This window comes from Danio rerio, chromosome 1 (assembly GCF_049306965.1).
Source record: "Danio rerio strain Tuebingen ecotype United States chromosome 1, GRCz12tu, whole genome shotgun sequence".
Lineage (NCBI taxonomy): Eukaryota > Metazoa > Chordata > Actinopteri > Cypriniformes > Danionidae > Danio > Danio rerio.
Window position 1 is genome coordinate 5,461,759 of NC_133176.1, and position 16,330 is coordinate 5,478,088.

Here is a 16,330-nt window from a genome sequence, read left to right on the forward strand (position 1 = left end):
TACCTGTCCTTTAAATAGCATATGCTAAGCAGATTATGCAAATGCCGGCGCGGCTTTGTGGTTGGTTAAAGCTGTTGATTTGCTCCCGCAGCCATTGATTGCCATGCTTCATTGACCAACCTTGTTCTGGCGGTGTTTCATTACTGATCAGATAAATAATGAATGACCATCCCTCAGAATGGTGTCCGAGACGGCAGCCTTTCTCTCAACCTGCTCAAGCAAGACAAAGCTCGCTGTCGACAAACAATGCTTCTCCCGGGACTGGAGCAAATATAATTTCCCTTTCGAAAAGGTTAGCGCCATGAGCTTCTACTTAGATGCAAATGAGCTCAGAGTATTACGAAAAATAATAATAAAATGACCACACCACTTTTAAGTTTCGTGCAAACTTGCTCAGTCTAGACTTGCTTCTCTGGTTAAAGTTTGAAAAACTCCTGTTATTAGTGACTCCGGTGGCCATTAGGTGAACTGCAGAAAAATAACTTTGTTTAAAGTTGGCATGAAATGGAAGTTAACCACTTAAACTCTGCGGACCCGGTACGTAATCGACTTTCACTTTCAGATTTAAAGGGCTAGCTTTGCACCAGACCCCCGTAAGTGGTGTCATTTGAAAGTGTAGAATCTATATTTTATGCACATATGCATCACTTTGGTGTTTATTCTACTGTATAAAAGTTATTTACACTTAAATACACAGTATTTTGAATACCTGAGCTGAGTTTTGAACATTGGTTCATTTTTATATTTTTCATTTGGTTCATATTTGACACACGTACAAGTTATAGCTCAAATGAAAGCTCTTGCCGGTGTTCATAAGGTTCTAGCATTCTTTTTACTGAATTATATTCACATATCAAACAGTTGTCAAATGAATTGCGATGTTTCCATGGCACAGAAGTGAAAACAATACATTCATGATCAGTAAGCAGCCCCAGATAGCACAGAGCAGCTGTCATCTCTTACTTTATGCTGTGCCCTTCAGGGCCATTCTCCTCTGTTTTTGAGGTGATGTGCATAAGTAAGTTTTTTCTTATGATTACAGACATGTGCAGGAACTACTAAAGTTAATTACAGGACGCTAGACCACACAGAACCTAAAACGTACACTTTCAAATTTGAGTTTATAAAAAAAAATACAAAAACCGCCTCTTTTTTTAGGTGTTTATTATAACACAGACGACATATACACTTATTTTAAACACTTTCAATAGTGTTTTATGAAAATTCAAAGGGTTTTCTTTAAAATGATACCACATTTTTGCATTTACACCTCTGCATGAGGATTTGGGAAGCTTTTAAATTTGGGTAGGCAAAATCCAGGCGGAAATCCCCAAATAGCAGCAGTTTAAGTGGTTAAGGTTAGTTCATACCTTTTTTCTGCTATCGAGATGTACATTTACTTAAAATAGTCCTGAAGTAAGGCGGTGCAAGATTTTGTTCTTTGGAAAACGACTGGATTGTTGAAAGATGGATGTTTCGAACCTAAAGAAGGAAGATTGAATAATGAACGGATTCAGAGCAGAAATAAGATGCCCTGATAACCCCGCCATAAATTACTGATAGCCCTCCTGCAACACTTTATAATAACTACACATTATGACACATTATAAAAAAAAATTATTATTTATTTGTCGCAGAATTACAATAGACTCTCAGAAGTGTCTGTAAGTGCCTCATACTTTTTATTTTCATGCCAAAAATATCAGTCCACATGATTTCTTGGACAGCTTATCTGAGTCTTTTTTTTTCTTTCTGTTCTGTTTCAAGCTCAGACATCGGTAATAAGAAAAACAAACAATAAATGCATGACAAATCTTACATATAGCTCTTTAAAATGCCTGTGTTGCTGTACTGGCTTGCACACAATTGGAATTCAGCATTGGATGTAAACAGCACATACGGGACCATATAAAAATATATTGCCACAACCTAGAAGACGCTGAATGGTGATACCAAGATAAGATAAGGCGAGAAGCAGGCAATATATTTCCTCTGTTATGGATATATGAAGCACTGCAACACAAATAAGTTCACCAGAGTCATACAAAACAGCCTTGAGGGTTATTTTTCTTTCAAATGCTTCACGGTACATATAACAAGAGATGCCATCACACATACACCAGTGCACTTTGATGGATTCTTATGTACACTATTTATCATGAAATGATATTATTAAATGGCAGATGTAGGATGCTTTCTTGCTCTGGTCAGTTCTGTTGGCACAACCAAGTTGTAATGGCCAGAGTTTGAAAGCTGCTTAAGAACACGCACGCACACACTTTGGCATTGCTTTGTCTAAATCAAGCTTATATATAAACGTCTAAAAAGGGTACCTGTTTTGGTATTTCATGCCATAAAAAGTTTACCATACATGTATATTAATTATTTAGTTTATTATTTTATTTCCTAATAATTATTTTATTTTAGTTTACTGTTTTTTTTATTTTATTTATTTTATTATAGTTTAGTTTTTAATTTTATATTTCTTTTATTTCATTTAATTTAGTTCTGTTATTAATTTATTTAATTTTGTTTTATTTGAATTGATTTTATTTTATTTTAATGTATTTATTATTATTAATTAATGTATATTTTATTATTAACCTGTAATATAAAGTTAATGTACAAAAAACCAACCAACATCAGCATATGCACTATTCTGGCATTTTATATTTTATTTTATAGTGGAGAAAAGTTGTCTATTTATTTTATATATTTATTTATATGTTTATTTTTACTGTTTCTGTAATTATTTTATTGTGTTTTAGCTTTTATTTTATATGAATCTATTTTATTTTCATTTATATTTGTTTGGTGTTTTTTATTTATTTTATTGTAGTTTTAATTTAATTTAATTTTATTTGAATGTATTAACCTGTAATATAAAGTTATTGCATTTTATTTTATATAAATTTATTTTATTGTTTAGGTTGGTGTTTTTATTCATTATAATGTAGTTTTTATGTTATTTTTATTATTTTGTTTATTAAATTACATTTATTTAATTCATATTCATTTTATTTTATTGCAGTTTCTGTTTCATTTTACTTTAATTGGTTTTATTTTAATGCATTCATTTATGAGTTAATGCATATAAAAGCAAACCAACACTCATAATTTTAGCATTTTATTATATTTTATTGTGGAAAAGTTGTCTATTTATTCAAGTTTACTGTTTTAGTATTTATTTTATTCTATTTTAGTTTTTATTTTAAATGTATTTTAATTTAATTTAATTTGTATTTGTTTAGTTTTGTGTTTTTATTCATTTTATTGTTTGTTAATTTTATTTAAATTATTTGTTTAGTGTTTTTTAGAAATATTTTTTTCTTATTTCATTTCATTTTGATTCATGTTTTTTATTTCATTTTTATTCATTAATTTAATTTAATTTGTTTAGTGTTTTATACATCTTATAGTAGTTTTTATTTTATCTATTTCATTTTTAATTTAATTTTATGTTTATTTTATCTTCATTTGTATTGGTTTAGTGTTTTTTTATTTATTTTACTGTTGTTTTTATTGATTTATTTCTGCTTTTTTAGTGTTTATTTATTCTTTTTTATTTTTTATAGGCATTATATTTTATATGTGTGTAGTTTAGTGTTTTTTTATTTATTTTATTTCATTTTATAGTGGAAAAAGCAGTCAACAATCGCTTCAATTGTGTACAAAAGAGCCTCCACCGTGCAATAAAACCGCAGACATTGATATATCCAGGGAAATCAGAGCATGACAGTGTTGAGATCCCTTTAAAACTAGTGGATGTAAGACTACCGGCTCTTGTTCCTCAGTACAGAAAAAACGACTTAAGCAAACATCTGAGTTTGTTCCACGTTTAATCTCCTCACAGTCTAGGACAAGAAACAATTGAGAGCTCCAAAAAGATCTGACTTCTCCGTCCTGTGAGAGAGCTTATGCTCTGTGTAACCGTGCCAGAGAAAAGACGAAAGAGAGGAAAAAAAAAAAGTTGCTGTATCAGGACAGATGTTCCCGTTCCCCCCTCGGAGCGGGTTAGACAGGCAGGGTGGGCGTAAAAACCTGAGGGAAGAGGACTCACGGGTCGAGCTATATGCATGTATACAGATAGATAGTTAAGTAGATGGATATTAGGCCCTGCTAAAATGCATGAGAGCACAATGCATAGGCATCACTGACTCCTAATGGACCACAAATTCTCTCCTCACTGTCAGCCACACACTGCTTCCTAAAAATAGGAACGGGACCGTATTTTTCCCTCATCTTTGTCCTGTCATCTAGCATGACGTGCAGGCATTCATTTTCTCCACTGAGTTTTTTTGTAATCTTTTAATCTAATTTTATTTATTCCCCCGCCTTCTTCTGCCGCCGTTGTACCTGCATTCTCAAGAGAGAGGGACGGAAAAAAAGCATCTTTGTTGTCTTTGCATGCTGTGTTTGCTCAAAGCTGTCAAGCCTGTCGTGTCATTTGGCACGCCGGACCGCTCAGTGTTTGATTTTCATGTCAATACAATTGGGAAGTCTCTCATTCTTCGCAGATTTTACGGGGGACTCTAGGGCGTTTCACGTTGCTGTTCATTTGCATGGAACTGCATTATGTCGCTTTAAATGACATTACTCTGAAGAATAGCATGTGGTTATTTGGCTTCTGTAGAAATGCACGAGGAACTGTTTGCGCTTCTGTAGCTCTGGGGATTTATTTTTCATTTAAATATCAACTGGATGCGTCTCATGAAGTGAAACAATTGTTGACAGGGAATAACGAATGCGAAGTTGTAATATCAACGCTCAATAAAGATCGCATCAGGAAGTCCTGGAAGATTTAGATGAGATATCTTTTGATTTATAAGCACTGCAAAAAATGTATGGGAGCCACACAATTGATTTGTGTTGGGACTACATGAAGCAATTAGGTTATTAGATATTGGTTAAAAAAAAAAAAAATAGTCGATTGAACATAAAAAAAAATTGGGTTGTTTAAATGTATGGTCCAGAGTCGGGCTGTGCGATTAATCAAAATCGAATCGCAATTCGAAGCGTTGTGATTGGTTCATGGCAAGGGGCTGCAATATGAAATATATATGCATTATTTCAAGGTTTTGCTTTTGATGGCAGGGGAGGGACTGTGTTTCAAAGCCACGCCTTCAGAATTCGCGAACACGCCCACCGCAACACGACAGCAGACAACCCACTAGTCTATGTCATTCGCCAGTTAGAAGTATATGTAGTGGTTGGCCCGGCGGCGTGCAGGAATTTCGCTTATTACTAAGCCACACTTACAACACTTCTGTGCATATAACCCATTTGTAACAACAACCTCATGCTAGCTCTCTAATATAAAATCTGACAAGTGTCTGTGATGAGTGAAAATATGGTGTGGCTTCTTTAGGAGAATCGCCATTTCTTGTGTGTGTGTGTGAACAGTCTCTAGATGTAACAGGTGAACTCCATGTGCACGTGACCGACGTTTATTTTTATTTTTCTCTGATGCTCGACATAAGTCATTTTTCTGTAATGTACAGAGGGCTGGGCGATAATTCAATAACATTAATTATCGCAATATATATATTTTTAGATAAAACAATAATGACAGTTTTATAAGCCTGCACTTCCGGAAGCCGCACGCAGTACAAGTGTCCAGCCATACAGTTTACACATGTCTTTGGACTGTGGGGGACATGCATAAACATGCAAACTCCACACAGAAATGCCCACTGGATCAGCCAGGACTAGAACCAGTGACCTTCTTGCTGTGAGGCACCAGTGCTAACCACTGAGCCACCATGCTGGTGTTTATAAAAAAGAAAAAACTGAACAGAACAATACAGTACATTGTTGAGGCATGTGATGAGATTTGCATCAGAGTTCTGCTGAACTTTATTTGGAAAAGCTAAACAACAGGCACACCTGATATGAAACATGATATGAATTTAACTATCTCGCTACAAAGCCCTTTGAAGTCATTCTGGTGCCTTAAAATTTGCATAAAAATGTTAAAACAAAAAACAGAACAAAATAGCTCCGTTCATTAGATAATCAATAAATAGCCTACATTTAAAATAACTCTAAAATGTGTGATTATTTATAATGAATTTCAATAATTCAGTTTTATTTTTTTTTAAAGTGCTGTAAACTGAATCATTGTGTATCTTAATTACAGGATTATGTCATATTTTGTTGTTGCAAATTACCGCCAACCTGATATGACCAAGTAGGACATGTTCCTAGTTTAACATCTATGTTGATCCTGGAACAACATTCCAATCAGCCAATCAGAATTAAGGGATATGTTTACAGTTTATGTCAAGTTCACAGTTAGGTTTACGCACTTCTACATGATTGTTATCCAACTATTATTCCCCTCTGATTTTGGCAATAGTTTAGAGTTATGGTTGGGTATAGGGAATAGGTATGGGTTACATTTTCCAAAGAAAAAAAAAACAAAAACAAAAAGATGTTCTAGGATCAACATATATGTACGCATCGTACATCATGACGTGCTGTAAATGGTGTGCAAAATTATTAAGATTCTTGACAGATCTGAAAATATTGACTTTTTTGCCTTAATATGATTTTGATTGGCAAAACATGATTTAATATCATAGTGTTCATGAAAAAGTGTCTCCATGCAGATGGTGGCTCTGAGTGCAACACAAATCATATGGAACTAGTTTTACCGGGGTTTTTTGCAGATTTGACTTTGATATATATTAGTTTGCATCTCTCATGCAAAGTGTCAATACATTTCCTGAGAACTTCAACACTAATGTTATTTAATACCTTCAGCAGCTGAAACCAAAGGCTTTTCTTTGACTTCTGTGAAGGAATGTGGTTGTGTGACATTGACAGTGAAATAGACCTAGATCTTTTTTCTTGTTAGGAAACTGACCCAAATCTCTTTATGATGGCTTTATTCTGTGGTTTATAGAGCGTAATGATGAATTGATATTAGGGGTGATTCGTATGGATAACAACCCATGGTTTGAAACACATGTAACCAGCGTATTAATATATTTTTTTTACTTTACTAAATTTGTACAGTTCACAGAGACATTGCCTCTTGCATCATTCAGATCACATGTATGAAAGCATTTAGGCTTTTCTGTAAAATATAAACTTGACGGAAGAAGTTGTGGTAGGCTATTCGGGATGTGGTGGGTTTCTTAGGTTATTAAAGGTGTTTTGTCACTATATGATTAGCCTGCATTAACACATTCAGTTTAAGCTGCATGAATAATCATTTAAAGATCGGGATCTCAACACCCACGCAGCATAAATTATAAATGATGGGGATTTGCATATGTTTATAAATACTTCAAATCACTGCATCTGTGTTTGAAAAACAAAACTCAAGAAAGAGATTCAGTCTTTAGTTTACAAACAGTCAAATAACACAGAAGTACCGGGGTAGCAGTTTATACTTTAGATATCAATGATGTTTATGGTAAAGCTTAAAATCACCATCATATGCATTTAACTTGACGATCAAAAATTTAAGTTGTAGGCAGCAATTACATTATTTAACCAATAGGTGGCATAGATCCAAAAAATGGTCCAATCCGTGACTAAAAAAACATAATATGATCCAAACCGTAAGATTTGTGATCCAATACACCACTACTTTGTATATATTTAGTTTATTTTAGGCGTCACAGTGGGTAGCACAATCATCTCATAGCAAGAAGGTCACTGGTTCGAGCCTCGACTGGGTCAGTTGGCATTTCTGTGTGGAGTTTGCATGTTCTCCTTGTATTTGCATTGGATTTCCCCCACACTCCAAAGACCAGTATAGGTGAATTGGGTAAGCTAAATTGTCCATAGAGTATGTATGTGAATGAGTGTGAATGGATGTTTCCAAGTGATGGATTGCAACTGGAAGGGCATCCGTTGTTTAAAATATATGCTGCGTAAGTTGGCGGTTCATCCCGCTGTGGTCCACCCAGATTAATAAAGAGACTAAGACGAAAAGAAAATTAATGAATAATTCATTTTATGGGTATTTTAACGGACAAATCAAAACAAAAACTACTAAAACCTACTGTAATTATACCAATCAATCAATCAATCAATCAATCAATCAATCAATCAATCCAATTTACCATTACAGATTTATTAAATGCATCAATACTACACTGTTGATTTATTAAAAATAACCCTTGCATAAGATTAATTTATTTCATACAATGAACTACTAAAAGAATCACTGTATTGATTCACTCGCAATAACTCACAAGAGCAGTCATTCACAAAACAGACAAGTAATGCATCACACTTCAGATTCCATTGCAATGTTGTGGTGCAGCTGAACAGGTTCTGGGCCTCACAATAAAACAAAGGTGAATATTGATTATTATAGTATAGATCCACAGTATACCATTAATCTGGATCGTCCTAATCCTATGAGAATACACACACTGAAATCTCTGAGCTGTGCATTATGAACAACACACTTTCTTTTCTTTAAAATTAATCCTGAGGTATAATAGTTGGACTAATGAGAGGATTATAGAACACTATAAAGCACAGTCATCCAGATGTTAGAGGTAACAAGGGCAGGGAAAGCAGTTAATTATGCAAAGGAAGTCTCGGAGGGTGTCTGCTGCTGGGGACTGATGAAAAGTACATCGTGCAGCATTCAGTCTGTCATGGTGAAAATGTAGGCTATGCGTGCGTACAGATTCTTTGCTTTTCTTGTGCAAAAAAATGGTGAAATCCTTTTGTTCAGTTGCTTGATCTAAAAAATATGAAGCATACGAGTCTGTTTCTTGATTAGAATATAATTACCCCAGTAATTTCAGATACTTAATTATTTCCCTAAGTATTTAATGTGATATAATTATCACTGTTACCATCATTATCAATGACGCAACCAAATTGCTCATTTAGGACTATTTTAGAGTTATAAAGAGCTTTGAGTGAGTGTTCCACTCACTGCTTATACGCAATAGCACAATACATCTCTAACTCTCTTTTAATAGGTTTTAATACTTCTGAATATCTGTATTTAGCCACAGATAAGTTATTTTTTCCAAACTGTACCCTGATTATTTCATTAAACTCAGCATTGTGAGCTTCATGCAATAATTCACACAATTCAGTGTGTTCTGTTTATAGTTATTATATAAGTTTTTTTCTGCTTACTGCATCCAATAATTACCTTTCCTTCTCTCCCTTGTGTTCTCTTTGCAGATGCACAGAAGAAATAAAAAAAAAATGCTGGCCAGGATTGTTTTCATTTGCTCCTTCTTTGCTGGTGCTAGTTTTGGAGATACTGAGTCCAAGGCGTCATACGGCGGAGCTTGCAAATCTTTGTGCACCTGTGAGGAGAAAGATGGAGTACTGTACGTGAACTGTGAGGAGAGAAACATAAGCAGAATCTCGGATGTGAAAGTACCATCAGATGTACCTTTTCATCTAAATTTATACAAAAATGACTTGGTGGAGTTACTTGCAGAGGACGTGGAGGCTTTCAAGAATGCCATTACCTTACATCTCGGTGCGAACAGCATACAGGAGCTCGAACCTGGCGTGTTTAGTGCACTGGGATCCCTGAAAAAGCTGCACATAAACAGCAATTTCCTGGTTATGTTGAAGGAGGACACATTCCAGGGGTTGGTAAATTTGGAGTACCTTCAGGCTGACACCAACTTCATCCGAGTGGTTGAGCCTGGGGCTTTCAGCAAGCTCATCCGTCTCAAAGTTCTGATCCTCAATGACAACTCAATCGACTTCCTTCCGAGCAACATTTTCCGCTTTGTGCCTCTGACACATTTGGATCTGCGCGGGAATAAGCTGCAGACACTGCCATACGTAGGTTTCCTGGAGCATATCGGTCGTATCATGGAGCTCCTGTTGGAGGATAACGACTGGGTGTGCAATTGCGAAATCTTGCATTTGAAGGTGTGGATTGAGAACATGCGAGCGCAGTCGTCTATCGGCGAGGTGGTCTGCAACAAGCCTGAAAATCTCAAGGGCACCTCGTTGGCCAGGGTCAAAAGAGATTCGCTTTGCCCCTCCCATGCTGACATCAATCTCGAAGAGCCATTACAGTCTCAAGACATGGTTGTCACTCCATCCACCAAGGTTGTCCAGATACCGAATGCCAAAGATGACGCAAAGAAACCCACCCCTGCAAACGGCCCCGAGACAGTCTGTGGATCAGTGTGCTCTTGTTACCCAAGTGCGGGTTTTTTAATGCACTGCGAAAACCGAGGCATTCAAAGGATATCGGATATAGGCATTCTCGAACAAAGCCCAACCAAGCTGTTTTTGTCTGGAAATATGATACAACGACTTTACAAGTATGATTTTGTGACATACGACACTTTGGATGTGCTTAATTTGTCCAACAACCAGATCGACTACATCGACAACGAAACCTTCCTGAGCTTGAGCAATCTAAAAAAGCTGCAACTGAATGGAAACAGGATAGAGAGAATCTCTGCAACTATGTTTCTCGGTCTTCACAACCTGGAGTACCTGTACTTGGAGTATAATGTCATCAAAGAGATTGAGGCGGGATCGTTTAATCCTTTGACAAATCTGAGACTCCTGTTCCTGAACAACAATCTACTCAACACACTCCCAGCGCAAATATTCCGCAATGTGCCCTTGGTGATGTTAAACCTAAGGAAAAACGTCTTTACGCACTTACCGGTGAGTAATGCCTTGGAGCAGCTCAGTTTTCTGGAGCAAATTTATCTTGAGGACAATCCCTGGGACTGCACTTGTGATTTGGTCAGCCTCAAACAGTGGGTGGAAAGGCTTACCAGGGATACTGTGGTGGGAACTATCTTATGCAAAACTCCACAAAAGCTGGCCGCTGTTGATGTTAGAAACCTGAAACATGACATACTCTGTCCTGGATTAGTCACTTATAAGTCCATAGGCAAACACACGGAGGATGTTTTTTTAGTCACGCCTGCTCCGCAAGGTGGCACCAGCAGCTTCTTCGGGTCTCTGAAAGAAGTGCCACTTTCAGTGCTCATCCTCTGCCTTCTCATCCTATTCCTGACCGTCATTTTCTGTTCTGCTGGGATAGTTGTGTTTGTGCTACACCGTCGGCGGAGGCAAGCCAAAAAGAAACAAGCTGAAGAGCAACCTCGCGAGAGCAGTCCCATCCACCTGCATTACAGCATGTACGGCCAGAAGACCACCCACCATGTAACCGAAAGGCAAGGACCTGTCATGTACGACGAACCATCGCGTAGCCCCATTGTTCAGGTTTGCCGAAACCCTAGTTACTGCTCCCAGCACAAAGAATACGAGCTAGGCGACTACGATAGTGAGAAAGCCAAGCATATCTGCCACAGTCTTCTTGATAAGGGCAATGAATCCCTGCCCAACGTGAAGTTCAGGGCCGTTTCCGACTATCCCGCTGAGTTTGTGGGTTTGGGAGATACCAGTTCCTTGTACAAGAGCATCTTAGAAAGGGAGCGGGAACTCCAACAGCTCAGCCTCACCGAATACCTCAGGAAAAACATTTCACAGCTACAACCAGCTGTGGACATGCAAGTCCCAAACCATCACAAAGAGCTGAAGCTCATGGAGACTCTCGTTTATACAAGGCCTCGGAAAGTTATGGTGGAACAGACTAAAAACGAGTACTTTGAACTCAAAGCCAACTTACATGCTGAACCAGACTATTTAGAAGTCTTAGAGCATCAAACGACTTTCAACTGAGATAAGTACACTGTATACTTTGATACTCCAAGTGCCTTGAGAGTTTATTCTGGGTTATAGAGAGATATAACACAACAAATCCAGAGTAGAGGCGATTCTCACGATGCAATCATTCGATGTGGACACGATGTCTATTTTTCAGGTGGACCTTTGCTATCGGACATGCAGAAAGAGCCACAGAGTTACGTCTTCGGACGCGATTGGCTTTGATAGCAGCGTATTTGTTGTGCGTTGTGGTTAATGCATTCTCTTTATGTTTACTACACAGTAGAGAGACTAGCATAGATTCACTTCACATTTCTATCTCTGTATCTCTAATGTACGTGGCAGATCTTTTAACTCTGTAGCAAGGGAAGAAAACATGTTTTCTTTCATTTTTTTTTTCTGTCAGACAGAACATTTATGGTTAGTTAAAACATTCCCTGATTTGCTAAGCTTTGAATTAAACATGCCCAACACAGTTTTCGTGCATTAAATATTAAATAATGGGGGTACTTGGATCTGAAGATGCTGGAAAATTGCATTTATTAATAAATAAGGCGCCATCAACAGCAAGCGGCTTGCCAAGCGGCTATTGTTTTGACCCTAAGGTCAGACTTTATGAGTGGGCTCATTTATCGTGTCTGAAATTGCCGTCTCACCTGGAATTCTCAACACGCCCGGAGAGTTTGTTCACAAATTATGTCATACAGACCCACTTGCTCATTACCTCCACTGTTTCTGATATGGACAAAAACTCTGCTGGGCTTCTTTCTCGGAGAAAATGAAAAGAATTGCACTACTTAAAATACCATTTGAAAGTGGTTGATGACAATCACGTTGTGAGTCCGCACAGTCTATGCCATTTTTCGTTTCCAATTGGAAAACTGAGTAGTGTAGCTTCTGGTTTGTATATTAATGTTGTTTGAAGTTCCTTTCGAAAACACAAATCATATCCGACTATTTTCTTTCAGCATGACAATTATGCAGGGTGTTTTATCTTCATCAACTGGCTGGAGAAGAAAAGAATTTCTATATCTATATATGTACATGTATAGAGAAAATATGCACACAGACTATTGTGTTAAGCCTTGAAATGTTTTACTGTATGGAAGAGCACCATAGCTTTATTTTGTACAAGTGTGGATGAGAGTTATTTATTCTGTATATTTGTACATAATTTTACATTTATATGTTTGTGTGCCTTTAACGTGGTACCAATTAAGCTGTACATAACAAAATAATAATAAAAATATATATAATAAATTGGATGTACTGCAATATCATGTCCAGTAACACAGATAGCACATGGTACAAATAAATAAGGAGGAGAAAGAATGAGAATCAATGGAAAATTCTTTCTCGACTGGTGTTGATATACTCTAACGCAGCATATCTGATGCCAATAATAAAATGAAGCGAACCATTAAATCGTGAAATTGCTAAATAAATTGTTTTGCGAGTTCTAAAAGAGATGTTGAAGCAGATTATTGAGCATTTGGTTTTAAATAATGTGTCACTTGTTTTAAGTTTAAGTTGATACACATGACAAGATGGAGAATTTATTATTAATATTTGCTGGCATAAATCTCTCAGAGACCACATTTCCAAACAGAGCCAGCCCTCCTTATAACTGAACTTTGCGGCTGCTAAGGGCCCCACCACCACTAGGGAACCCCCACAACCCGCTAGTTGTCCGAGCCGTTTCCATGCTGAAATAGTTTTTATTTCCATTTTACAAAAGATGATTGCTTTAGCACTTAAATATTTATACATTTTTACTGAAAATAAAAATAAATAAATTGACTAAAGCTGAAACTGTTTTCGTGTAAAGGTCATGTGATCAACAGGAAGCTCGCAGCATCTTATTTCTCATATGGGTTTTGTGTTCTCACAGTCCAAATTTGTTCTTCCAAGGTACCCTGCAAGACCGATCGGCCACTGCAAGAACACTTATCTGTGCACAGACACAGTCATGGCCTTTGCTTCATTCCCTGCTCCTAATTTAATTTAGAAATTGAGCCATGAAAATGAAACTATTGCTATTATTTAGGGGTTGTAAAATTGAGAGGGAAAATGAATTTTAACATCGCTTTAAAGTGCTAATGATGATGTTAAAGACATAATCTAGTAGCACATTTATTGAAAATAAGCAACTACACAGTAATAAACATTGCTACTTATATGAAATATGTTATTTTGTTCCAGGTTTCACAGACCCAGTTTTATAATCTTAGTCTAAAACGCATTTTACTGACATGTACTGAAATGTCTTGCACATATTTTGCACACTGGTAATATTTTCCTGAGACATGCTTATTAAAGTTATGTCCTAATTGAATTAATCATAGTCAAGCTCTGGACCCTGCATCTCAAAGATCTAATATACTAATTCTTATAGAAAAAACCCTCAATGTAAGCAGCAAAGAAGGAGACTGAAGGGAATAATAAAGTTTGTGTTTGGGTAATGACATTAACTCAGTATTTGTTGCTTCTCTTTTTCTCATTTCTTCATAGTTAGGCCTACTTTATACTATTTGCTCATTTAAATTTCTATGGATCAATACTTGCGTTGTATAATGTTGTTTTGTTGAGTTCAGAATGTATATTTTAATAATAAGTAATGCAATTCACTTTTGGCTAAACATTGTTCACTGTTGTTTCATTGCAGGCTTTCTGCTTTTTAAATGAATTATATATATATATATATATATATATATATATATATATATATATATATATATATATATATATATATATATATATATATATATATATATATATATATACATACATACACAAACACACAGTTAAAATTATTAGAATTATTAGCCCCCCTTTGACTTTTTTTTTTCTTTTTTTTTTTTACATATTTCCTAAATGATGTTTAACAGAGCAAAAAATGTTCACAGCATGTCTGATAATATTTTGTTTTCTGGAAAAAGTCTTATTTGTTTTATTTTGGCTAGAATAAAAGCAGTTTTTAATTTTTTAAACACTATTTTAAGATCAAAATTATTAGCCCCTTTAAGGATATTTTTTTCGATAGTCTACAGAACAAACCATCATTATACAATAACTTGCCTAATTAACCTAACCTGCCTAGTTACCCTAATTACCCTAGTTAAGCCTTTAAATGTTACTTTAATTATTAGATTTATTAGAAATGAGTTATGAAAACTATTATGATTACAAATGTGCTGAAAAATCTGCTCTTCGTTAAACAAAAATTGGGGAAAAAATAAACAGGGGGGCTAATAATTCTGACTTAATCTATATATATATATATATATATATATATATATATATATATATATATATATATATATATATATATATATATATATATATATATATATATATATATATATATATATTTATATATACATTTGTTTGTATGTAAAAACATACATACATATATACATACATATATATCAACTCTACATATATATAACTCAACCTAGAATCTTTTTTTGAATCTTCAATCTGTTTGCTAAATTAATATAATATGTTTTAAACACTCCAGAAGGTCACTGATCCCTTTATTAAACATTGTTAAATCCTTCATTTTTGAAGCTGCTAATTGACAAAAACAGAGCTGTTTTAAAATCATTCAGACAGTTATGAAGTAGAGAAAATCAGGCTTTACTTTTCCGTTTCATTTATTGTATTTAATAAGCAATAAAATAATTGTGGGCCAGTTTGCAATGGCAATACTCCACTATTCAGAGCAAGGTAGGGCTCCAAAATAATCTGCTTAAGGCCTCCAAATGTACAAAGCCGGCCCTGATTCCAAATATAGGTTTTTAACATTTTAAAAGAGATGTTGAATCCAATAAAATATTACAGGCGAAAAAAAAATTGTCACTTGATAGAAGTTGGTCAAAATAATGTAGAAAGGCAACAAGGCAAAGAGATTTGTCCTCGACCATTAAAACCAAGATCAAATATGTGCATAATGACATAAAATATCACCAGATATGGATTACACTCAAGCAAAACTAGTTGTCTAGCTCTAATATATCATCAATACATTCTCTGGTTTGTGAAGTAGTTTGTGTTTTGGGTCAAAAAGCCAACTTTCAAGGTGCAAAATATGAGATTTCAAAAATAGCCGGAATATCATTTCATCCATAATAGCACCGAAACACTAAATCACATCCAAACATCCTACAAAAGTCATGTCAACAGTGAGTTTGTGAACTTGACAGCGTGCTATTGCAAAACTAGCCTCTGCCAGACCCTGGATTCTCAAAAGAGGCTTTTTTTTTATTGAGCATGCAAGCAGCGTGCAACATTCAATTGCTCCTCAGCTTCTTTTCATCCACTCCACACTTTCATCTTCCCCTTCTCCTCACATAAGTGGCTTTCCAATATTTTCCATTAACCATCAGCTAGAATCATTCACATCAACCTGAGTAATTTCCGCCTTCCCTTGAGAAAAGGAAGCCACCTGGACAGGAAAGGCTAAGAGCATTAAAGGAAAGAAAAGTTGCACAAAGGCCGGCCGATGACTTCTGACAAGTCACTCATTGTAACTTCAAGTAAAGTGCAATGCAGTGTTCGCTTTCAGTAAAGGTTTTCTTTATTTTCAAGTATGCAAATTATTGTGGAGTGAATCCTCCCAGCTTCCAGACAAACAAAGGCAGCGCGGCTCTTTCGCATTGCTGGAAATGAGTATTGCGTACCG

The 16,330-nt window shown here is 35.7% G+C and overlaps 1 protein-coding gene across 1 annotated transcript in view; it reads left to right on the forward strand.

Annotated features, from left to right (window-relative positions):
• Window positions 1-12,909, forward strand: part of slitrk6 (SLIT and NTRK-like family, member 6) — a 48,023-nt gene extending 35,114 nt beyond the window's left edge. Inside the window, exon 2 of the mRNA NM_001305553.1 lies at window positions 9,169-12,909. Coding sequence (NP_001292482.1) covers window positions 9,169-11,661 — 2,493 coding nt within the window. The 3' untranslated portion in view covers window positions 11,662-12,909. The remainder of the gene's footprint in view (window positions 1-9,168) is intronic.
• Window positions 12,910-16,330: the final 3,421 nt, after the last annotated feature.